Consider the following 25528-nt stretch of genomic DNA (forward strand, 5'->3'; position numbering starts at 1 on the left):
ACCTGGGTTCTGATTGCGTTTGTTGGAAGCAGGTGATATAAATTTAGAGCTATTTTGTGGCTCCGATCTCTTATTTCTTCCTGGTCTCTCCCGTGAGGCAGCGTTGGAGTGGCTTTACACGCTGTGGTGACTGTGTGCGTTCATTATTTTTCCTTTCTGGAGCTTTGTGCGGTGGTTTGGAGTGCTGCTTTACTCCGAGCGCCACTGCGGCTAATAGACGCCGCTGTTCGCGGGTGTGTTTGGGCCACCAGCGTCTGATTTGGGGTAAGCGGCCGGCTTTGCCTTTTTGGCCCATTTAGTTGTCTTTCGTTGTTCTATAATGCCATTTCTTCCTTATAGTGTGGTGCTTTGTGAGCTTTTACGCACGTTGCCTGGAGGATGGGAGTGCGCCTCCACTGGGGTCTTGGGCAGACAGGTGCATCTTCTTACTGGTGAGTTTCTGGTTTCCGCCTTTTATAAAGAATTATAAATTATTTTGGTCTGCTAATGTGTCTACATCACAGCTGGAACAGGCTGCACCTCCCCCAGTGGCTGCTGGGACAGCTGGCCACGCTTTGCGCAACTCCTCCCGCTGCTGCTCTTCTGGATCCTAGATATTGGATGACCAAACTGGATTCTATTAACAGTCCGGTAATAATTTAAATTTCGCACAGACGTTGTAGGGGTTTTAAAGCCAGATGTGGGTGGGAAAAAAAAGGAAGTGGCTATTCACACGGCAAGACTCGTGGCAAAACTTGGAACTACCTGTATAAACAAACATACTGCATTAAATGAGAGTTATGGACGCGGCCGCCGATCGAATAGGGTCGGCCTTTTGCCACCAGAGTCTTGCCGTGGGAATACTGAAATGAGAGTTACGGACACGGCTGAATAAAAAAAATCATCAAAATCGAAAAATATTCAAGGAGTTAAGACATCTTGAATGCGGTATGTTTGTTTATACAAGTAATTACAAGTTTATTTGCATGTTTCTTTTTTTGTGTGTGTGTGGATGTGTGTTTTGTGAATTTCATTGAGTTTATTTTGGGTTTACTGATTTTTCAGTTCGCAGTGACTACAGGTATGTACAGCCGTATCTTCTGTGGGACTGCTAAAGGTACGAACCGAGGTTCACTGAAGATACGGACAATGGGCCTCATGTATCAACGTTGCGCGCTTGTGGCGTAAATTTCCAGTGTAAATTTGAAGTACACCAAAGTTGCCGTGACATGTATCAAGCAGTGCGCACCTGCCCATTTCCAGCGTATGCCCGACGTGACCTTGATAAATGCGGCGGGTGAAAACAATCGTAATTATAATAAACACGCCCATAAATATTCAGACTCCGCTTCAGACACACCCTCATCTCACGACATGGAAGCCAGGAAGACGGCAAAGAAAAAGAACTCCACCAATCACGACGCGTGCCAATAGAGCGTCAAAAGCGGCCATCGTATCAATTGTTTTGTAGTATAATCAAAAAAATATTATTCTCTTTTCACATGTCAATAATTCTTGACATGTGGATATTTGCTCGCTCAATTAATAAGACACACCTTTTTTCAGATTTCTTTATTTTTAAAATGTATTTCTTTATTTATTTTATTGTAACAAACAAATGGAGACGCCAAAACCTGGTTGCAGCACGGGCGAAGGGAATGACAACACTACAGTTGTAATTATCAATTCCATTGTCTAAAACGATCACACCACATAAAATTAAGCTCAGCGCTGCTCTGGCTCCAGGTTCTGGAGAAAAAGGCGAGCAGCACTTTCTTTGCAGTCAGCACTGTGGCCGCGGGATTTGTATTGATTATTATGTAGTATAATCAAGAAAGTGTTATTTATGTAACATATGCATTGATTTGTATAATGGCACTGTTGATCATCTTCATATCTATGTGGATTCCAGCGCTGGTTCATTTTGGTATATAATTTACACCACCTCTCAACTTGGTGTATATTTTCAGCACAGCGTACACCAACGACCACATTGATAAATGCCAAGTAGCGCAGCCATTTTGGCGTACACCCCATATACGCTCAAATATCACCGTACGCAATGTTGATACATGAGGCCCAATGTACGGATGAGTTTTGAAGCCTTGCTGGATTTGCGCTTTCTGATTGGTCAGTAAGACACCCTCCGTATCTTTAGAACGGTCTTTTTTCAGTTACAATGTGTTTTTAACCCTCTGGGGTCTGAGGGCATTTTTTGGACAGTTCACTCGCCTGGCATAAATGTTTTATTATTGCTGTTAACAGCTCTCCCTGCATCCCACAATCAAGTTTTATGTCTCCTTTTTTCAGGACAACCTGTGCTTTCAGAATATATATGTTTTTGTTGTGCTTTATAAGTGTAATAAAGGTTTATAATCAAAAATAGGCAAGGAAAAAATAAAGCAAAAAAAGAATTTTCCACACACATTTCACAGCAAACTATAATAATTCTTTTGACACTTTATAAAGGTAATTTGAGGTCTTGTGTGAAAGACTGAACAACAAAAAGGTTCAAACAATAAACGCAAATGCACATTTTGAACAATATATACAAAATGGTCTATGCGTTTTGTTGTCCATTTTTTTCAATTTATTTTCATTTATATAGCGCCAAATCACAACAGCGTTGCCTCAAAGCGCTTCACACAGGTAAGGTCTAACCTTACCAACCCCCAGAGCAACAGTGGTAAGGAAAAACTCCCTCTGAGGACGAAACCTCAAGCAGACCAGACTCAAAGGGGTGACCCTCTGCTTGGGCCATGATACAGACATAAATTACAGAACAATTCACAGACGAATATACAAGAAATGCTATTGGCACACAGGACAGGAGGATCGCCAACACGAATACAACTCCCATCTCTGGATGGAGCTGCACCTTAAACAGAGAAAAAAACAGAATCAGGCATCAGAAAGACAAAAAATACTGTATAATTTGTCAGCATTAAACAACAAGAAAAACAGAGAAATACTAAGGTGATCTCCGGCCACTAGCCCTAAACTTCACTAAAAGACGCAGAATTTAGGTAAAGTTGAGGCCACAGCACGCTCCAATTACTAATAAATGAATTAAAAGAGTAAAAAGCGTAAAACAAAACTGTACCAGTATGCTGCCATATGAAAGGGAAAATAAGTGCGTCTTAAGTCTGGACTTGAAAATTTCCACAGAATCTGACTGTTTTATTGACACAGGGAGATCATTCCACAGAACAGGGGCATGATAAGAGAAAGCTCTGTGACCCGCAGACTTCTTATTCACCTTAGGGACACAAAGTAGTCCTGCACCCTGAGAACGTAAAACCCGGGCCGGTACGTAAGGTTTAATTAGGTCAGCTAGGTAGGAGGGTGCCAGTCCATTAATAATTTTATAGGTTAGTAGCAGAACCTTAAAATCTGATCTCACTGGGGCAGGAAGCCAGTGAAGAGACGCCAAAATGGGTGTAATGTGGTCGAACTTTCTGCTTCGTGTCAAAAGTCTGGCTGCAGCATTTTGAACCAGTTGGAGACCCCTAATACTAGACTGTGGTAAACCAGAAAATAGAACATTGATATGGTAAACAGTGCTTTACGCAGAGAAAGAAACAGAGTTATCCAGTAACATTCACATGCAAACTAGTGGAGCAATCCTGATAGTTACACACTCTTTGTTTGAGCATGTGAGATTGTCATCAGAGGCTCTCCGTGTGCTCCTGCATTCACTGATCGCTGTGCGTAATGGTGCAGGGCACACTGAGTATGTACTAATAGTATGTACTCATTGGAGCACCCAGGGGGCTATTCAAATGGCCCAACTAGTAACATATCACTCCTGAAAACGATCTTTGGCTTTTCACATGAGGTAAATCTGCCCTGTAAATCTGTAAATCTGGTTTTGGAAAACCATGTGACTGTGAACCAATTCCGACACTCACATTGCGCACGTCATCACACAGCTTCTATGAGGAGTACAAAGATGGCCGATGCCTGGCTCGAAAGTCAGCGGAGTTAACTTTTCAGCAAAAAAAACAAAACGCAAGTTTCTATCTCATATCATTAAAAAGTTATTTATAATTTAGTAAAGCTTGGTCTTAGCCGTCGTATATGACGGTGTCGGCCCCAGAGGGTTAATGTTTGTAAATGGGGGTGATTTTAACAAATTAAGGTTGGAAATAAATAAAGGATATATTTCTATAGTTAACCCTTTTTGTCTCTGAACCTGTGTCTGCCTTGTGCAGGGTCCTAGGCCTATCCTAGGTGGCGTTGTCAGCAACTTTGTTAATCTGTTAAGACTAGACCTTCGACTTGAGTACCATCTTGCTCACTCATGCCACATATGGAAGGTATTCTAATGGACCTCACAAAGCCACAATAACAGACAAACGTCTACAAACAGGCGGCAGCCAAACCTTTTAAGATTTTGTAAACACATGAATTTGTAAGTGTACGTGTGCAGTATGTTACAGTGGTGATACCTTGTCAAAAGGTTTCACAGCCTGTTTGTACAAGGGCTCACCTGGCCCCAGCAAGTGATACAATATGAGATATGGGGGAAAAAAATTAAAGCATGCAAAAATATCTTGACAGCCTCAGTAGATAGAAAGGATCTAATTTGTCTAAATAGAGCCAGGTTATATTTATTAGTTTTTGTAATTTTTTTGATATGTTTCTTATAGCTCAAATTTGGATCCAGTAGCACACCAAGATATTTGAATTCAGTGACAATCTCAATTCGTTCACCCCCATATGTACAGTGAAGAAAATAAGTATTTGAACACCCTGTGATTTTGCAAGTTCTCCCACTTAGAAATCATGGAGGGGTCTGAAATTTTCATCTTAGGTGCATGTCCACTGTGAGAGACATAATCTAAAAAAAAATAAAATCTGGAAATCACAATGTATGATTTTTTTTAAATAATTTATTTGTATGTTACTGCTGCAAATAAGTATTTCAACACCTGCCAATCAGCAGAAATTCTGGCCCTCAAAGACCTGTTAGTCCGCCACTAAAAAGTCCACCTCCACTCCACTTATTATTCCAAATTAGAAGCACCTACTTGAGGTCCTTAGCTGCATAAAGACACCTGTCCAACCCACACAATCAGTAAGACTCCAACTACTAACATGGCTAAGACCAAAGAGCTGTCCAAAGACACCAGAGACAAAACTGTAGACCTCCACAAGGCTGGAAAGGGCTACGGGGCAACTGCCAAGCAGCTTGGTGAAAAAACTGTTGGAGCAATTATTAGAAAATGGAAGAAGCTAAACATGACTGTCAATCTCCCTCGGACTGGGGCTCCATGCAAGATCCCACCTCGTGGTGTATCAATGATCCTAAGAAAGGTGAGTAATCAGCCCAGAACTGCACAGGAGGAGCTGGTCAATGACCTGAAGAGAGCTGGCACCACTGTTTCCAAGGTTACTGTGGGTAATACACTAAGACGTCATGGGTTAAAATCATGCATGGCACGGAAGGTTCCCCTGCTTAAATCAGTACACATCCAGGCCCATCTTAAGTTTGCCCATGACCATTTGGATCATCCAGAGGACTCATGGGAGAAAGTTATGTGGTCAGATGAGACCAAAATAGAACTTTTTGGTCTTAATTCCACTCGCCGTGTTTGGAGGAAGAAGAATGCTGAGTACCATCCCAAAAACACCGTCCCTACTGTGAAGCATGGGGGCGGAAGCATCACGCTTTGGGGGTGTTTTTCTGCACATGGGACAGGACAACTGCACTGTATTAAGGAGAGGATGACCAGGGCCATGTACTGCGAGATTTTGGGGAGCAACCTCCTTCCCTCAGTTAGAGCATTGGAGTTGGGTCGTGGATGGGTCTTCCAACATGACAATGACCAAACACACAGCCAGGATAACCAAGGAGTGGCTCCGTAAGAAGCATATCAAGGTTCTGGAGTGGCCTAGCCAGTCTCCAGACACTAAACCCAACAGAAAATCTTTGGAGGGAGCTCAAACTCTGTGTTTCTCAGCGACAGCCCAGTAACCTGGCTGATCTACAGAAAATCTGTATGGAGGAGTGGACCAAAATCCCTGCTGCAGTGTGTGCAAACCTGGTGAAAAACTACAGGAAACATTTGACCTCTGTAATTACAAACAAAGGCTACTGTACCAAATATTAACATTGACTTTCACAGGTGTTCAAATACTTATTTGCAGCAGTAAGTCCCTTCAGCTGCTCCCTTGTTTGCACTCGGGGTCGCCACAGCAAATCCAAGGTGGATCTGCATGTTGAATTGGCATAGGTTTTACGCTGGATGCCCTTCCTGACGCAACTCCACATTACATGGGGAAATGTGGCAGGGGTGGAATTTGAACCCGGAGCCTGCTGAACTGAAACCAAGCGCATTAATCACTTGGCCACCACCCCTACTTATTTGCAGTAGTAACATACAAATAAATTATTAAAAAATCATACATTGTAATTTCCGGATTTTTTTTTTAGATTATGTCTCTCACAGTGGACATGCACCTAAGATGAAAATTTCAGAGCCCTCCATGATTTCTAAGTGGGAGAACTTGCAAAACCGCAGGGTGTTCAAATACTTATTTTCCTCACTGTATATCTACACTCCGTTACACGTTACATATGTATATCTACACTCCGTTACACGTTATATACCAACCCAGTCTCACGGCATGTCATGATTCAGCAGCATGAAATATACATTAATCTATTGGTATCTAAGATTAAACTAATAGACTTTGTTGTTTTTGTGCAAATATTTGCTCATTTTAAAATGGAGTTTGAACATTCAATGTTCAAATCAATTTGAACATTAAATATCTTGTCTTTGTGGTGTATTCAGTTGAATATAGGTTGAAGAGGATTTGCAAATCATTGTATTCTGTTTTTTATTTACATTTTACATAACGTCCCAACTTCATTGGAATTGGGGTTGTATAAAGATGGTTTACTGCCCCCTGCTGGGAAGGGATGTGAGTCCAAAATGTAACTAGCAATGTTAGCTAATATTTGTAGTTTCTCCAAAACTATTAGTCCTATCAGTGTTCCGTTTTGGCGCCGTTCATCCAATACCCAAAATACATACGCACACCAAACAGCAAATGTCATCTGTGCTCTGTTTGTCCCTGATCGAAGTTGCATGCATGCATGCACAGCTGCTGTAAGCAGGTGGTTTTAATTCGATGAAGAAAGACTGAAGACATTGAAACCACTAAACATTTCACACTCGGTGCCAACATGAAACTTAAGTCACTCCTGGTAACAGCAACACGAGACTTATCTAAACTGACTAAACCAAGTGAGCTACAAAAACACAAATCAATAACACTAACACTGTTTAACATAAACCACAATAACATTTAAAACCTCAAAACCCCGAACTCCCATGGTGCATTGTAGCACAGCGTCCATTGTTTACTGGTTAGCTAAAATTGCTAATTTCTCAAATTATTTGTCCCACCAACTATCTGTTGTTGCTGCATTCATCCTTGACCCAAAATACATAAGCATACCAAACGGCAAATGTCAGCTGTCCCCGGTTTTTGTGTTATCAAAGCCAAACATGCGCACACACATACACACACACACACACACACACACACACACACACACAGAGAGGCCACTTGGCTATTATAATATAGATATAGGTACATCTATGCTAAATTGTAATATACATTATATCTAGGCTGCGCTATACACTATATACTACATATATCTATGCTTTGTTCTGTGTTATTTACATATATCTACACTATGTTATACATTACATAAGTATATCTATGCTACGTTATATGTTCTAGCATTTTGCAGGTGATTTAATAAGAATTGCTGTGTAAATTGAGAACATGTGACAATGTTGACAGAAGTATGCAAATGTGTGTTAATGACTGGAATCACAAATTAAATTCAATGTGCAGCATAAGACAAACACGTTTTAACTGACAATGTAATTTATTGAACATTTACTGAATAAAAATGAACGTGCCTTTAAAATGGTTTGTTTGGTTTTTCATGGAAGATGCAAGGTGTGTGGCACAAGCCTGGATTCAACACCGCTGGTGCCAGACTTCCTTGTGTCTGGATACTGGGGCAAGCTAGGATACCTTGATTAAATATATTTATTATTATCATAATTTTAATTATTAAACTGTTTATTTCAGGTGACAATCTTCAAATGTGCGTTCCCTTGATGGAGGTGGGTTTTTTTCAGGGCACATGAACTGACTATAGCGTTGATATATTCTCTTCACATTCAGACAGCAGGAGAGGATGTGATCTAAAATGACCATTTTTAATGTTGTATTTGTAGCTGCTGCCATCCACAGTGCTGATGTGTGTTGACTGCTCTCAGTTCCTTGCGTGGCCATGATAAACTAATGTTTAATGTTTTCTGTATTAAACAAGATTATAGAGTGAAAATAAAGAAACACATGCCCCAGATAGCTCACAAAATTATCTTTCAATCAGATCTATGTGGGTCTGCAGTCTTGTAACACAGTTACTGCCCTGATTTCCAATGTGAAAACTACAGTTTTGATCAGAACCTGATAAATTTCTTTTGACCTTGATGCATCAAAGTTATATCCTTTAATTTTTGCACCCTCAAGTAAACACACCCCAAACTCCACATACATGAAGGCAAACATGTTAAATGGACAATAGGCTCTGTTTGACTCATAAGAAAGATTCAGTCCTCAGTTCACACTGAATACTTTTCTGAAAGAGTTGATACAACAATAACATGGTGATTTTAATGTTTCAGCTCCATTATGGTGGTGTTGAGAGACAATTCTTAAAATTTGTTGCTGTCCAAATATTTATGGACCTGACTGTAGTTGTTCATACATTCAACTAAATTTGCCATTTGTATTTGATCCATCCAAATTTATAGTTAGACACACAATCCAACCACCAGTAGAAGTGGGCAGCCACAGTCCAGGGTCCAGGGACCAGCTCCGGGCCTCTGGACTCTTTAATCAGCAGCGGTGGAACAAGCATCAAGCTAATGAGCATGTTGATTAAAACCCACACAGACACAGGGAGAAGATGCAAACTCCACAGGAACTGTGCTGGAATCAAACCCGAGACTGTCCTGCTTTGAGGCAAGACAGCTTATCTCCCCGCCGCAGTACCAGCCCATGTCAGCCCGGATCCTACCTGTTTCTCATCCATGATGTTGCCCCAGTTAACGCTGGGTTTGCCCTTGGTACGGCTCACACTGTAAATGTGTTCATGTTCCTCGTTCAGTTTGTTCACTCGATCACGGAGTTGTTTCATACTGAAGAACAGACACACACACACACACACACACAGGAAAACGTGATGTTAAACAATTATTCTTTGTGAAGGCACCAGGCACTGAAGCACTTTGCACGTTACACTTGTCACTTTAATGCAGAACTTTTGCACCTCAATCACCCATCATCATAAAACTCTTTTGGTTCCTCCACCTGCTTATTAACGATCAACTGTTGCTACTTTGAAGTTGTATTTGGTGAGTGTGTTTGCTGTCTGTCGTTCAGAGGCTGAAACAGTGAGTGTGTTTGCTCTCTGTCTTTCAGTCAATGAAGTGGTGAGTGTGTTTGCTGTCTGTCATTCAGAGGCTGAAGCGGTGAGTGTGTTTGCTATCTGTCGTTCAGTCAATGAAGTGGTGAGTGTGTTTGTTGTCTGTCTTTCAGTCAATGAAGCGGTGAGTGTGTTTGCTGTCTGTCATTCAGAGGCTGAAGCGGTGAGTGTGTTTGCTGTCTGTCGTTCAGTCAATGAAGTGGTGAGTGTGTTTGCTGTCTGTCTTTCAGTCAATGAAGCGGTGAGTGTGCTTGCCGTCTGTCATTCAGAGGCTGAAGCGGTGAGTGTGTTTGCTGTCTGTCGTTCAGTCAATGAAGTGGTGAGTGTGTTTGCTGTCTGTCTTTCAGTCAATGAAGCGGTGAGTGTGCTTGCCGTCTGTCATTCAGAGGCTGAAGCGGTGAGTGTGTTTGCTGTCTGTCGTTCAGTCAATGAAGTGGTGAGTGTGTTTGCTGTCTGTCTTTCAGTCAATGAAGCGGTGAGTGTGCTTGCCGTCTGTCATTCAGAGGCTGAAGCGGTGAGTGTGTTTGCTGTCTGTCGTTCAGTCAATGAAGTGGTGAGTGTGTTTGTTGTCTGTCTTTCAGTCAATGAAGTGGTGAGTGTGTTTGCTGTCTGTCGTTCAGAGGCTGAAGCGGTGAGTGTGTTTGTTGTCTGTCTTTCAGTCAATGAAGTGGTGAGTGTGTTTGCTGTCTGTCGTTCAGAGGCTGAAGCGGTGAGTGTGTTTGCTGTCTGTCATTCAGAGGCTGAAGCGGTGAGTGTGTTTGCTATCTGTCGTTCAGTCAATGAAGTGGTGAGTGTGTTTGTTGTCTGTCTTTCAGTCAATGAAGCGGTGAGTGTGTTTGCTGTCTGTCATTCAGAGGCTGAAGCGGTGAGTGTGTTTGCTGTCTGTCGTTCAGTCAATGAAGTGGTGAGTGTGTTTGCTGTCTGTCTTTCAGTCAATGAAGCGGTGAGTGTGCTTGCCGTCTGTCATTCAGAGGCTGAAGCGGTGAGTGTGTTTGCTGTCTGTCGTTCAGTCAATGAAGTGGTGAGTGTGTTTGCTGTCTGTCTTTCAGTCAATGAAGCGGTGAGTGTGCTTGCCGTCTGTCATTCAGAGGCTGAAGCGGTGAGTGTGTTTGCTGTCTGTCGTTCAGTCAATGAAGTGGTGAGTGTGTTTGCTGTCTGTCTTTCAGTCAATGAAGCGGTGAGTGTGCTTGCCGTCTGTCATTCAGAGGCTGAAGCGGTGAGTGTGTTTGCTGTCTGTCGTTCAGTCAATGAAGTGGTGAGTGTGTTTGTTGTCTGTCTTTCAGTCAATGAAGTGGTGAGTGTGTTTGCTGTCTGTCGTTCAGAGGCTGAAGCGGTGAGTGTGTTTGTTGTCTGTCTTTCAGTCAATGAAGTGGTGAGTGTGTTTGCTGTCTGTCGTTCAGAGGCTGAAGCGGTGAGTGTGTTTGCTGTCTGTCATTCAGAGGCTGAAGCGGTGAGTGTGTTTGCTATCTGTCTTTCAGTCAATGAAGCGGTGAGTGTGTTTGCTGTCTGTCATTCAGAGGCTGAAGCGGTGAGTGTGTTTGCTATCTGTCGTTCAGTCAATGAAGTGGTGAGTGTGTTTGTTGTCTGTCTTTCAGTCAATGAAGCGGTGAGTGTGCTTGCCGTCTGTCATTCAGAGGCTGAAGCGGTGAGTGTGTTTGCTGTCTGTCGTTCAGTCAATGAAGTGGTGAGTGTGTTTGTTGTCTGTCTTTCAGTCAATGAAGTGGTGAGTGTGTTTGCTGTCTGTCGTTCAGAGGCTGAAGCGGTGAGTGTGTTTGTTGTCTGTCTTTCAGTCAATGAAGTGGTGAGTGTGTTTGCTGTCTGTCGTTCAGAGGCTGAAGCGGTGAGTGTGTTTGCTGTCTGTCATTCAGAGGCTGAAGCGGTGAGTGTGTTTGCTATCTGTCTTTCAGTCAATGAAGCGGTGAGTGTGTTTGCTGTCTGTCATTCAGAGGCTGAAGCGGTGAGTGTGTTTGCTGTCTGTCGTTCAGTCAATGAAGTGGTGAGTGTGTTTGCTGTCTGTCTTTCAGTCAATGAAGCGGTGAGTGTGCTTGCCGTCTGTCATTCAGAGGCTGAAGCGGTGAGTGTGTTTGCTGTCTGTCGTTCAGTCAATGAAGTGGTGAGTGTGTTTGCTGTCTGTCTTTCAGTCAATGAAGCGGTGAGTGTGCTTGCCGTCTGTCATTCAGAGGCTGAAGCGGTGAGTGTGTTTGCTGTCTGTCGTTCAGTCAATGAAGTGGTGAGTGTGTTTGTTGTCTGTCTTTCAGTCAATGAAGTGGTGAGTGTGTTTGCTGTCTGTCGTTCAGAGGCTGAAGCGGTGAGTGTGTTTGCTGTCTGTCGTTCAGTCAATGAAGCGGTGAGTGTGCTTGCTGTCTGTCTTTCAGTCAATGAAGCGGTGAGTGTGCTTGCTGTCTGTCTTTCAGTCAATGAAGCGGTGAGTGTGCTTGCTGTCTGTCTTTCAGTCAATGAAGCGGTGAGTGTGCTTGCTGTCTGTCTTTCAGTCAATGAAGTGGTGAGTGTGTTTGCTGTCTGTCGTTCAGAGGCTGAAGCGGTGAGTGTGTTTGCTGTCTGTCGTTCAGTCAATGAAGCGGTGAGTGTGCTTGCTGTCTGTCTTTCAGTCAATGAAGCGGTGAGTGTGCTTGCTGTCTGTCTTTCAGTCAATGAAGCGGTGAGTGTGCTTGCTGTCTGTCTTTCAGTCAATGAAGCGGTGAGTGTGCTTGCTGTCTGTCTTTCAGTCAATGAAGCGGTGAGTGTGTTTGCTGTCTGTCGTTCAGAGGCTGAAGCGGTGAGTGTGTTTGCTGTCTGTCATTCAGAGGATGAAGCGGTGAGTGTGTTTGCTGTCTGTCGTTCAGAGGTTGAAGCGGTGAGTGTGTTTGCTGTCTGCCGTTCAGAGGTTGAAGCGGTGAGTGTGTTTGCTGTCTGTCCTTCAGAGGTTGAAGCGGTGAGTGTGTTTGCTGTCTGTCGTTCAGAGGCTGAAGCGGTGAGTGTGTTTGAAACATGGTGTCTAACCAGATCCTTACTCTGGATGGCATTACCCTGACCTCTAGTAATACTGTGAGAAATCTTGGAGTCATTTTTGATCAGGATATGTCATTCAAAGCGCATATTAAACAAATATGTAGGACTGCTTTTTTGCATTTACGCAATATCTCTAAAATTAGAAAGGTCTTGTCTCAGAGTGATGCTGAAAAACTAATTCATGCATTTATTATCTCTAGGCTGGACTATTGTAATTCATTATTATCAGGTTGTCCTAAAAGTTCCCTGAAAAGCCTTCAGTTAATTCAGAATGCTGCAGCTAGAGTACTGACGGGGACTAGAAGGAGAGAGCATATCTCACCCATATTGGCCTCTCTTCATTGGCTTCCTGTTAATTCTAGAATAGAATTTAAAATTCTTCTTCTTACTTATAAGGTTTTGAATAATCAGGTCCCATCTTATCTTAGGGACCTCATAGTACCATATCACCCCAATAGAGCGCTTCGCTCTCAGACTGCAGGCTTACTTGTAGTTCCTAGGGTTTGTAAGAGTAGAATGGGAGGCAGAGCCTTCAGCTTTCAGGCTCCTCTCCTGTGGAACCAGCTCCCAATTCGGATCAGGGAGACAGACACCCTCTCTACTTTTAAGATTAGGCTTAAAACTTTCCTTTTTGCTAAAGCTTATAGTTAGGGCTGGATCAGGTGACCCTGAACCATCCCTTAGTTATCAATCAATCAATCAATTTTTTTATATAGCGCCAAATCACAACAAACAGTTGCCCCAAGGCGCTTTATATTGTAAGGGAAGACCATACAATAATTATGTAAAACCCCAACGGTCAAAACGACCCCCTGTGAGCAAGCACTTGGCTACAGTGGGAAGGAAAAACTCCTTTTAACAGGAAGAAACCTCCAGCAGAACCAGGCTCAGGGAGGGGCAGTCTTCTGCTGGGACTGGTTGGGGCTGAGGGAGAGAACCAGGAAAAAGACATGCTGTGGAGGGGAGCAGAGATCAATCACTAATGATTAAATGCAGAGTGGTGCATACAGAGCAAAAAGAGAAAGAAACAGTGCATCATGGGAACCCCCCAGCAGTCTACGTCTATAGCAGCATAACTAAGGGATGGTTCAGGGTCACCTGATCCAGCCGTAACTATAAGCTTTAGCAAAAAGGAAAGTTTTAAGCCTAATCTTAAAAGTAGAGAGGGTGTCTGTCTCCCTGATCTGAATTGGGAGCTGGTTCCACAGGAGAGGAGCCTGAAAGCTGAAGGCTCTGCCTCCCATTCTACTCTTACAAACCCTAGGAACTACAAGTAAGCCTGCAGTCTGAGAGCGAAGCGCTCTATTGGGGTGATATGGTACTACGAGGTCCCTAAGATAAGATGGGACCTGATTATTCAAAACCTTATAAGTAAGAAGAAGAATTTTAAATTCTATTCTAGAATTAACAGGAAGCCAATGAAGAGAGGCCAATATGGGTGAGATATGCTCTCTCCTTCTAGTCCCCGTCAGTACTCTAGCTGCAGCATTTTGAATTAACTGAAGGCTTTTTAGGGAACTTTTAGGACAACCTGATAATAATGAATTACAATAGTCCAGCCTAGAGGAAATAAATGCATGAATTAGTTTTTCAGCATCACTCTGAGACAAGACCTTTCTGATTTTAGAGATATTGCGTAAATGCAAAAAAGCAGTCCTACATATTTGTTTAATATGCGCTTTGAATGACATATCCTGATCAAAAATGACTCCAAGATTTCTCACAGTATTACTAGAGGTCAGGGTAATGCCATCCAGAGTAAGGATCTGGTTAGACACCATGTTTCTAAGATTTGTGGGGCCAAGTACAATAACTTCAGTTTTATCTGAGTTTAAAAGCAGGAAATTAGAGGTCATCCATGTCTTTATGTCTGTAAGACAATCCTGCAGTTTAGCTAATTGGTGTGTGTCCTCTGGCTTCATGGATAGATAAAGCTGGGTATCATCTGCGTAACAATGAAAATTTAAGCAATACCGTCTAATAATACTGCCTAAGGGAAGCATGTATAAAGTGAATAAAATTGGTCCTAGCACAGAACCTTGTGGAACTCCATAATTAACTTTAGTCTGTGAAGAAGATTCCCCATTTACATGAACAAATTGTAATCTATTAGACAAATATGATTCAAACCACCGCAGCGCAGTGCCTTTAATACCTATGGCATGCTCTAATCTCTGTAATAAAATTTTATGGTCAACAGTATCAAAAGCAGCACTTAGGTCTAACAGAACAAGCACAGAGATGAGTCCACTGTCCGAGGCCATAAGAAGATCATTTGTAACCTTCACTAATGCTGTTTCTGTACTATGATGAATTCTAAAACCTGACTGAAACTCTTCAAATAGACCATTCCTCTGCAGATGATCAGTTAGCTGTTTTACAACTACCCTTTCAAGAATTTTTGAGAGAAAAGGAAGGTTGGAGATTGGCCTATAATTAGCTAAGATAGCTGGGTCAAGTGATGGCTTTTTAAGTAATGGTTTAATTACTGCCACCTTAAAAGCCTGTGGTACATAGCCAACTAACAAAGATAGATTGATCATATTTAAGATCGAAGCATTAAATAATGGTAGGGCTTCCTTGAGCAGCCTGGTAGAAATGGGGTCTAATAAACATGTTGATGGTTTGGATGAAGTAACTAATGAAAATAACTCAGACAGAACAATCGGAGAGAAAGAGTCTAACCAAATACAGGCATCACTGAAAGCAGCCAAAGATAACGATACGTCTTTGGGATGGTTATGAGTAATTTTTTCTCTAATAGTTAAAATTTTGTTAGCAAAGAAAGTCATGAAGTCATTACTAGTTAAAGTTAATGGAATACTCAGCTCAATAGAGCTCTGACTCTTTGTCAGCCTGGCTACAGTGCTGAAAAGAAACCTGGGGTTGTTCTTATTTTCTTCAATTAGTGATGAGTAGAAAGATGTCCTAGCTTTACGGAGGGCTTTTTTATAGAGCAACAGACTCTTTTTCCAGGCTAAGTGAAGATCTTCTAAATTAGTGAGACGCCATTTCCTCTCCAACTTACGGGTTATCTGCTTTAAGCTACGAGTTTGTGAGTTATACCACGGAGTCAGGCACTTCTGATTTAAAGCTCTCTTTTTTAGAGGAGCTACAGCATCCAAAGTTGTCTTCAATGAGGATGTAAAACTATTGACGAGATAATCTATCTCACTCACAGAGTTTAGGTAGCTACTCTGCACTGTGTTGGTATATGGCATTAGAGAACATAAAGAAGGAATCATATCCTTAAACCTAGTTACAGCGCTTTCTGAAAGACTTCTAGTGTAATGAAACTTATTCCCTACTGCTGGGTAGTCCATCAGAGTAAATGTAAATGTTATTAAGAAATGATCAGACAGAAGGGAGTTTTCAGGGAATACTGTTAAGTCTTCTATTTCCATACCATAAGTCAGAACAAGATCTAAGATATGATTAAAGTGGTGGGTGGACTCATTACTTTTTGAGCAAAGCCAATAGAGTCTAATAATAGATTAAATGCAGTGTTGAGGCTGTCATTCTCAGCATCTGTGTGGATGTTAAAATCGCCCACTATAATTATCTTATCTGAGCTAAGCACTAAGTCAGACAAAAGGTCTGAAAATTCACAGAGAAACTCACAGTAACGACCAGGTGGACGATAGATAATAACAAATAAAACTGGTTTTTGGGACTTCCAATTTGAATGGACAAGACTAAGAGTCAAGCTTTCAAATGAATTAAAGCTCTGTCTGGGTTTTTGATTAATTAATAAGCTGGAATGGAAGATTGCTGCTAATCCTCCGCCCCGGCCCGTGCTACGAGCATTCTGACAGTTAGTGTGACTCGGGGGTGTTGACTCATTTAAACTAACATATTCATCCTGCTGTAACCAGGTTTCTGTTAGACAGAATAAATCAATATGTTGATCAATTATTATATCATTTACCAACAGGGACTTAGAAGAGAGAGACCTAATGTTTAATAGACCACATTTAACTGTTTTAGTCTGTGGTGCAGTTGAAGGTGCTATATTATTTTTTCTTTTTGAATTTTTATGCTTAAATAGATTTTTGCTGGTTATTGGTGGTCTGGGAGCAGGCACCGTCTCTACGGGGATGGGGTAATGAGGGGATGGCAGGGGGAGAGAAGCTGCAGAGAGGTGTGTAAGACTACAACTCTGCTTCCTGGTCCCAACCCTGGATAGTCACGGTTTGGAGGATTTAAGAAAATTGGCCAGATTTCTAGAAATGAGAGCTGCTCCATCTAAAGTGGGATGGATGCCGTCTCTCCTAACAAGACCAGGTTTTCCCCAGAAGCTTTGCCAATTATCTATGAAGCCCACCTCATTTTTTGGACACCACTCAGATAGCCAGCAATTCAAGGAGAACATGCGGCTAAACATGTCACTCCCGGTCTGATTGGGGAGGGGCCCAGAGAAAACTACAGAGTCCGACATTGTTTTTGCAAAGTTACACACCGATTTAATGTTAATTTTAGTGACCTCCGATTGGCGTAACCCGGTGTCATTACTGCCGACGTGAATTACAATCTTACCAAATTTACGCTTAGCCTTAGCCAGCAGTTTCAAATTTCCTTCAATGTCGCCTGCTCTGGCCCCCGGAAGACAATTGACTATGGTTGCTGGTGTCGCTAACTTCACATTTCGCAAAACAGAGTCGCCAATAACCAGAGTTTGATCCTCGGCGGGTGTGTCGTCGAGTGGGGAAAAACGGTTAGAGATGTGAACGGGTTGGCGGTGTACACGGGGCTTCTGTTTAGGGCTACGCTTCCTCCTCACAGTCACCCAGTCAGCCTGCTTTCCCGGCTGCTCGGGATCTGCCAGGGGGTAACTAACGGCGGCTAAGCTACCTTGGTCCGCACTGACTACAGGGGCCTGGCTAGCTGTAGAATTTTCCACGGTGCGGAGCCGAGTCTCCAATTCGCCCAGCCTGGCCTCCAAAGCTACGAATAAGCTACACTTATTACAAGTACCGTTACTGCTAAAGGAGGCCGAGGAATAACTAAACATTTCACACCCAGAGCAGAAAAGTGCGGGAGAGACAGGAGAAGCCGCCATGCTAAATCGGCTAAGAGCTAGTAGCTACGCTAAGCTAGTGGATTCCTAAAAACACGCAAAGTGAATAATGTGTAAATAATTTAGAGGTGATTCAGCAGAAGGAGTGCTTTAGTTAAGGCACGTAAAGATTACACTGTGAAACAAATCGTAATCTAGATAACTAGATCAATCTAACTGCGCAGATTAAACAGCTAACAGATACAGAAAAACACTGCTGTGCTCCGGAACAGGAAGTGATACAATACCGCAGTGAGAGCCAACCACCAGTTATGCTGCTATAGACTTAGACTGCTGGGGGGTTCCCATGATGCACTGTTTCTTTCTCTTTTTGCTCTGTATGCACCACTCTGCATTTAATCATTAGTGATTGATCTCTGCTCCCCTCCACAGCTTGTCTTTTTCCTGGTTCTCTCCCTCAGCCCCAACCAGTCCCAGCAGAAGACTGCCCCTCCCTGAGCCTGGTTCTGCCTGAGGTTTCTTCCTGTTAAAAGGGAGTTTTTCCTTCCCACTGTAGCCAAGTGCTTGCTCACAGGGGGTCGTTTTGACCATTGGGGTTTTTACGTAATTATTGTATGGCCTTGCCTTACAATATAAAGCACCTTGGGGCAACTGTATGTTGTGATTTGGCGCTATATAAATAAAATTGATTGATTGATTGTTTGCTGTCTGTCGTTCAGAGGCTGAAGCGGTGAGTGTGTTTGCTGTCTGTCGTTCAGAGGCTGAAGCGGTGAGTGTGTTTGCTGTCTGTCGTTCAGAGGCTGAAGCGGTGAGTGTGTTTGCTGTCTGTCGTTCAGAGGCTGAAGCGGTGAGTGTGTTTGCTGTCTGTTGTTCAGTGGATGAAGCGGTGAGTGTGTTTGCTGTCTGTCATTCAGTGGATGAAGCGGTGAGTGTGTTTTCTGTCTGTCGTTCAGAGGCTGAAGCGGTGAGTGTGTTTTCTGTCTGTCGTTCAGAGGCTGAAGCGGTGAGTGTGTTTGCTGTCTGTCGTTCAGAGGCTGAAGCGGTGAGTGTGTTTTCTGTCTGTCGTTCAGAAGTTGAAGCGGTGTGTGTTTGCTGTCTGTCGTTCAGTGGATGAAGCGGTGAGTGTGTTTGCTGTCTGACGTTTAGAGGCTGAAGCGGTGAGTGTGTTTGCTGTCTGTCATTCAGTGGATGAAGCGGTGAGTGTGTTTGCTGTATGTCGTTCAGAAGTTGAAGCGGTGTGTGTTTGCTGTCTGTCATTCAGTGGATGAAGCGGTGAGTGTGTTTGCTGTATGTCGTTCAGAGGCTGAAGCAGTGAGTGTGTTTGCTGTCTGTCATTCAGTGGATGAAGCAGTGAGTGTGTTTTCTGTCTGTCGTTCAGAGGCTGAAACGGTGAGTGTGTTTGCTGTCTGTCATTCAGTGGATGAAGCGGTGAGTGTGTTTTCTGTCTGTCGTTCAGAGGCTGAAACAGTGAGTGTGTTTGCTCTCTGTCTTTCAGTCAATGAAGTGGTGAGTGTGTTTGCTGTCTGTCGTTCAGAGGCTGAAGCGATGAGTGTGTTTGCTGTCTGTCGTTCAGAGGTTGAAGCGGTGAGTGTGTTTGCTGTCTGTCATTCAGAGGATGAAGCGGTGAGTGTGTTTGCTGTCTGTCGTTCAGAGGTTGAAGCGGTGAGTGTGTTTGCTGTCTGTCGTTCAGAGGTTGAAGCGGTGAGTGTGTTTGTTGTCTGTCGTTCAGAGGTTGAAGCGGTGAGTGTGTTTTCTGTCTGTCGTTCAGAAGTTGAAGCGGTGTGTGTTTGCTGTCTGTCGTTCAGTGGATGAAGCGGTGAGTGTGTTTGCTGTATGTCGTTCAGAGGCTGAAGCAGTGAGTGTGTTTGCTGTCTGTCGTTCAGTGGATGAAGTGGTGAGTGTGTTTGTTGTCTGTCGTTCAGAGGTTGAAGCGGTGAGTGTGTTTGCTGTCTGTCGTTCAGAGGTTGAAGCGGTGAGTGTGTTTGTTGTCTGTCGTTCAGAGGTTGAAGCGGTGAGTGTGTTTGCTGTCGTTCAGAGGTTGAAGCGGTGAGTGTGTTTGCTGTCTGTCGTTCAGAGGCTGAAGCGGTGAGTGTGTTTGAAACATGGTGTCTAACCAGATCCTTACTCTGGATGGCATTACCCCGACCTCTAGTAATACTGTGAGAAATCTTGGAGTCATTTTTGATCAGGATATGTCATTCAAAGCGCATATTAAACAAATATGTAGGACTGCTTTTTTGCATTTACGCAATATCTCTAAAATCAGAAAGGTCTTGTCTCAGAGTGATGCTGAAAAACTAATTCATGCATTTATTTCCTCTAGGCTGGACTATTGTAATTCATTATTATCAGGTTGTCCTAAAAGTTCCCTGAAAAGCCTTCAGTTAATTCAAAATGCTGCAGCTAGAGTACTGACGGGGACTAGAAGGAGAGAGCATATCTCACCCATATTGGCCTCTCTTCATTGGCTTCCTGTTAATTCTAGAATAGAATTTAAAATTCTTCTTCTTACTTATAAGGTTTTGAATAATCAGGTCCCATCTTATCTTAGGGACCTCATAGTACCATATCACCCCAATAGAGCGCTTCGCTCTCAGACTGCAGGCTTACTTGTAGTTCCTAGGGTTTGTAAGAGTAGAATGGGAGGCAGAGCCTTCAGCTTTCAGGCTCCTCTCCTGTGGAACCAGCTCCCAATTCAGATCAGGGAGACAGACACCCTCTCTACTTTTAAGATTAGGCTTAAAACTTTCCTTTTTGCTAAAGCTTATAGTTAGGGCTGGATCAGGTGACCCTGAACCATCCCTTAGTTATGCTGCTATAGACGTAGACTGCTGGGGGGTTCCCATGATGCACTGAGTGTTTCTTTCTCTTTTTGCTCTGTATGCACCACTCTGCATTTAATCATTAGTGATCGATCTCTGCTCCCCTCCACAGCATGTCTTTTTCCTGGTTCTCTCCCTCAGCCCCAACCAGTCCCAGCAGAAGACTGCCCCTCCCTGAGCCTGGTTCTGCCTGAGGTTTCTTCCTGTTAAAAGGGAGTTTTTCCTTCCCACTGTCGCCAAGTGCTTGCTCACAGGGGGTCGTTTTGACCGTTGGGGTTTTACATAATTATTGTATGGCCTTGCCTTACAATATAAAGTGCCTTGGGGCAACTGTTTGTTGTGATTTGGTGCTATATAAATAAAATTGATTGATTGATTGTTTGCTGTCTGTCGTTCAGAGGCTGAAACAGTGAGTATGTTTGCTCTCTGTCTTTCAGTCAATGAAGCGGTGAGTGTGTTTGCTGTCTGTCGTTCAGTGAATGAAGCGGTGAGTGTGTTTTCTGTCTGTCGTTCAGAGGCTGAAACAGTGAGTATGTTTGCTCTCTGTCTTTCAGTCAATGAAGCGGTGAGTGTGTTTGCTGTCTGTCATTCAGTGGATGAAGCGGTGAGTGTGTTTGCTGTCTGTCGTTCAGAGGCTGAAACAGTGAGTATGTTTGCTCTCTGTCTTTCAGTCAATGAAGCGGTGAGTGTGTTTGCTGTCTGTCGTTCAGTGAATGAAGCGGTGAGTGTGTTTGCTGTCTGTCGTTCAGAGGCTGAAGCGGTGAGTGTGTTTGCTGTCTGTCGTTCAGTGAATGAAGCGGTGAGTGTGTTTGCTGTCTGTCGTTCAGAGGCTGAAGCGGTGAGTGTGTTTGCTGTCTGTCGTTCAGAGGCTGAAGCGGTGAGTGTGTTTGCTGTCTGTCGTTCAGAGGCTGAAGCGGTGAGTGTGTTTGCTGTCTGTCGTTCAGAGGCTGAAGCGGTGAGTGTGTTTGCTCTCTGTCGTTCAGTGGATGAAGCGGTAAGTGTGTTTGCTGTCTGTCGTTCAGAGGCTGAAACAGTGAGTATGTTTGCTCTCTGTCTTTCAGTCAATGAAGCGGTGAGTGTGTTTGCTGTCTGTCGTTCAGTGAATGAAGCGGTGAGTGTGTTTGCTGTCTGTCGTTCAGTGAATGAAACAGTGAGTATGTTTGCTCTCTGTCTTTCAGTCAATGAAGCGGTGAGTGTGTTTGCTGTCTGTCGTTCAGTGGATGAAGCGGTAAGTGTGTTTTCTGTCTGTCGTTCAGAGGCTGAAACAGTGAGTATGTTTGCTCTCTGTCTTTCAGTCAATGAAGCGGTGAGTGTGTTTGCTGTCTGTCATTCAGTGGATGAAGCGGTGAGTGTGTTTGCTGTCTGTCGTTCAGAGGCTGAAACAGTGAGTATGTTTGCTCTCTGTCTTTCAGTCAATGAAGCGGTGAGTGTGTTTGCTGTCTGTCGTTCAGTGAATGAAGCGGTGAGTGTGTTTGCTGTCTGTCGTTCAGAGGCTGAAGCGGTGAGTGTGTTTGCTGTCTGTCGTTCAGAGGCTGAAGCGGTGAGTGTGTTTGCTGTCTGTCGTTCAGAGGCTGAAGCGGTGAGTGTGTTTGCTGTCTGTCGTTCAGAGGCTGAAGCGGTGAGTGTGTTTGCTGTCTGTCGTTCAGAGGCTGAAGCGGTGAGTGTGTTTGCTGTCTGTCGTTCAGAGGTTGAAGCGGTGAGTGTGTTTGCTGTCTGTCGTTCAGAGGCTGAAGCGGTGAGTGTGTTTGCTGTCTGTCGTTCAGAGGCTGAAGCGGTAAGTGTGTTTGCTGTCTGTCGTTCAGAGGCTGAAGCGGTGAGTGTGTTTGCTGTCTGTCGTTCAGAGGTTGAAGCGGTGAGTGTGTTTGCTGTCTGTCGTTCAGAGGTTGAAGCGGTGAGTGTGTTTGCTGTCTGTCGTTCAGAGGTTGAAGCGGTGAGTGTGTTTGCTGTCTGTCGTTCAGAGGTTGAAGCGGTGAGTGTGTTTGCTGTCTGTCGTTCAGAGGTTGAAGCGGTGAGTGTGTTTGCTGTCTGTCGTTCAGAGGTTGAAGCGGTGAGTGTGTTTGCTGTCTGTCGTTCAGAGGTTGAAGCGGTGAGTGTGTTTGCTGTCTGTCGTTCAGAGGTTGAAGCGGTGAGTGTGTTTGCTGTCTGTCGTTCAGTGGATGAAGCGGTGAGTGTGTTTGATGAAGCAGTGAGTGTGTTTGCTGTCTGTCGTTCAGTGGATGAAGCGGTGAATGTGTTTGCTGTCTGTTGTTAATCCAGTCAGTACTCACTCCTGTGCGATCATCTCGGCCTGTGGATGCTGCAGCTTCTTGGCGTTTGAAGCGTCCTCGTCCAGACCTGTCAGCAGGTCCAGTGAGTTTAAGATTCGCTTCTTGGTGTCATCCTGGTACAGCGGCTGTTTCCCCTCGTTGATCTTATTCACATCCTGCAAGAAGAGTACGTATGGCACATCCAGAAAGTATTGTCAGCACTTCCCTTTGTCCACATTTTGATTGTTACAGTCTTATTCCAAAATGGATGACATTCTTTTTTACCCCTCACAATTCTACACACAATACCCCATAATGACAATGTGAAAAAAGGTTTTAGGAATTTAGGAAAACTAGAGGAACTTGCCTGTCACACCTTGATGATTTAGCCAGAGTTTTCAACGTATGCCAGTATGTGACTCATACGTCCCGCACATGCTGGACATCAGTTGTAGGTCATTTATGTGATTGTTGGCAGACGTTTCTTGTAATTTACTCATAAGTCTAAATCTGTCCATTAATGCTGGACACTGATTGGCTGAAAGCTGCGTCTTCATGCAGACAGGCTGTTTCATTCACACACACGGAGTAAATCTGACCTGTTCATTTCAGTCCAATTCACCATCACAGATGGACATGAACTCACATAAAGCTCCTGATTTTTTTTAAATGACCTGTGAAAATCCTTTAATTTGTGGCTGGAAACACAGCGTTTTAAAGCAAGTCCTTCTGTTTTTTTTCTGCTCCAGGTGCTCCAGGTGTCACGCTCCGAACACACAGAAGCGCTGTGATGATTTAAACTTTTAAAGCACCGTTGCTGTGGTGTGGTGATTGATTGATTAGGGCGATCTGATTAATGCACTGTTAACCATTTAAAGTGTTGTTGCTGTCGCTGTGATCATCAGACAACTTGATCGATCGATCAGGGTGATCACACCTGATTAATGTGCTGTTTAAACATTTAAAGTGCCGTGGCTGTTGGCGATCACCACACCAGCAGATCATCAGATCACTTCATTCATATCACACCTGATTGCGGTCGACTGGCTGTTTACCCGATCAGCGGACCTGATCTGATCATCAATAGCACTTTATAAGTTTAAAGAGTCACAACGCTTCATTCATTCATGGCAGCGTTTCTCACACACAGTGAAAATGGTCCACCAAGATAAAAAAATAAAATAATGTTAAATTACTCAGTTTCTGACGCGCATCACACCATGCAGTACCGACCTAAACCACTGGGTGGAAACAAGGCTGTTGGCGTACGCAGGCTAAATCGTCAAGGTGTGACAGGGCCTTTAGTGATTTTTCCGGTCAGGCTGGGATTTGAACCAAGGAGCCTCTGGTCTCAAGCCCAACGCTTAACCACTAGACCATCACCTCCCCTCTGCAGCAATCCACCAATCAGGCCTGTATGGTAGAGTGACCGACAGAAGCTACTCCTTAGTAAAAGGCACATGGCAGCCCACGTGGAATTTGCCAAAAGGCACCTGAAGGACTCTCAGACCAGGAGAAACAAAACTCTCTGGTCTGATGAGACAAAGATTGAACTCTTTGGTGTGAATGTCAGGCATCATGTTTGGAGGAAACCAGACACCATCCCTACTGTAAGACTGACCGTGATCAACAGGCAGCAATTAAGATCAATGATCAAAAGCGTGACCAGGAACAAAGATCAGGATCAACATCACATGGCAGTTCTAAAGCTCCTTTGTAGTTCATTTGTGTGAATATATTCTAATATATTGAGTGAATATATCAATCATTCACCTACAATCAAAGACAAAGTCTTTTTATTCTATAGAGGACTAAAGTGTGACGTCAGTGTCCCGTTTGAGGTTCTTGGATTTGGAACAGCTGCAGGGAGATGTACCTTGTTGAGATTCTGCTCAACGTCATAGATGTTCTTCTCCACTTTATCAGCATTCTTCTGGAGCTTCTCTATCAGAATGCTCAGTTCTGAAGACGAGGTACTGAAACACACACAAAATCAAGGAGACAGTGAGTACAAATGTATAAAATCACAGTTTCAGGCATCAGATCACAAAAGTCCAGGGGCCTCTTTTACAAAGACGCGTGGATTTCCTACAGAAACATGGTGTTCGCCAAAACCCCGAAACTGGTGTAAGCATAAAAATATCAAGCTGTATCAACGTGTGCATACGAATAGATCCAAGCACGTTCCGTTTGTACATCCCACTGAACATGGAATTGTGCGCACATGTACGAGGTCTGTCAATAAAGTATAGGTCCTTTTTATTTTTTTCAAAAACTATATGGATTTCATTCATATGTTTTTACGTCAGACATGCTTGAACCCTCGTGCGCATGCGTGAGTTTTTCCACGCCTGTCGGTGACGTCATTCGCCTGTGAGCACTCCTTGTGGGAGGAGTCGTCCAGCCCCTCATCAGAATTCCTTTGTCTGAGAAGTTGCTGAGAGACTGGCGCTTTGTTTGATCAAATTTTTTTCTAAACCTGTGAGACACATCGAAGTGGACACGGTTCGAAAAATTAAGCTGGTTTTCGGTGAAAATTTTAACGGCTGATGAGAGATTTTGAGGTGATACTGTCGCTTTAAGGACTTCCCACGGTGCGAGACGTCGTGCAGCGCTCTCAGGCGCCGTCGTCAGCCTGTTTCAAGCTGAAAACCTCCACATTTCAGGCTCTATTGATCCAGGACGTCGTGAGAGAACAGAGAAGTTTCAGAAGACTCAGACTCAGAGAGTCAGACTCAGAGGCATGATTTTTAGAGGTGGCCGTCCAGTCGGTGGCACCGGCTCCTTCAGCGCACGTCTGCTGTGGCCACCTACGTCCCACCCAGAGCATCTGCAGCACCTGTGCACCTGGTGCCGCTGACGCAGCCACAGGCTCCATCTGTGGTGCTTCAGCAGACCTCAAATGCCACCTCCTGCACGGGCACCAAAA

General features: G+C 43.7%; 1 protein-coding gene across 1 annotated transcript in view; it reads right to left on the reverse strand.

The window, feature by feature from the left end:
• ppl (periplakin) overlaps positions 1–25528 on the reverse strand; it is a 118327-nt gene that overhangs the window by 77972 nt on the left and 14827 nt on the right. The window contains exons 2-4 of the mRNA XM_034189905.1: positions 24476–24575; positions 22621–22775; positions 9098–9218 (exon numbers count right to left, since the gene is read on the reverse strand). Of these exons, the coding sequence (XP_034045796.1) occupies positions 9098–9218; positions 22621–22775; positions 24476–24575 (376 nt within the window). The remainder of the gene's footprint in view (positions 1–9097; positions 9219–22620; positions 22776–24475; positions 24576–25528) is intronic.

The sequence above is a fragment of the Thalassophryne amazonica genome, chromosome 16 (assembly GCF_902500255.1).
Source record: "Thalassophryne amazonica chromosome 16, fThaAma1.1, whole genome shotgun sequence".
In the NCBI taxonomy this organism is placed as follows: domain Eukaryota; kingdom Metazoa; phylum Chordata; class Actinopteri; order Batrachoidiformes; family Batrachoididae; genus Thalassophryne; species Thalassophryne amazonica.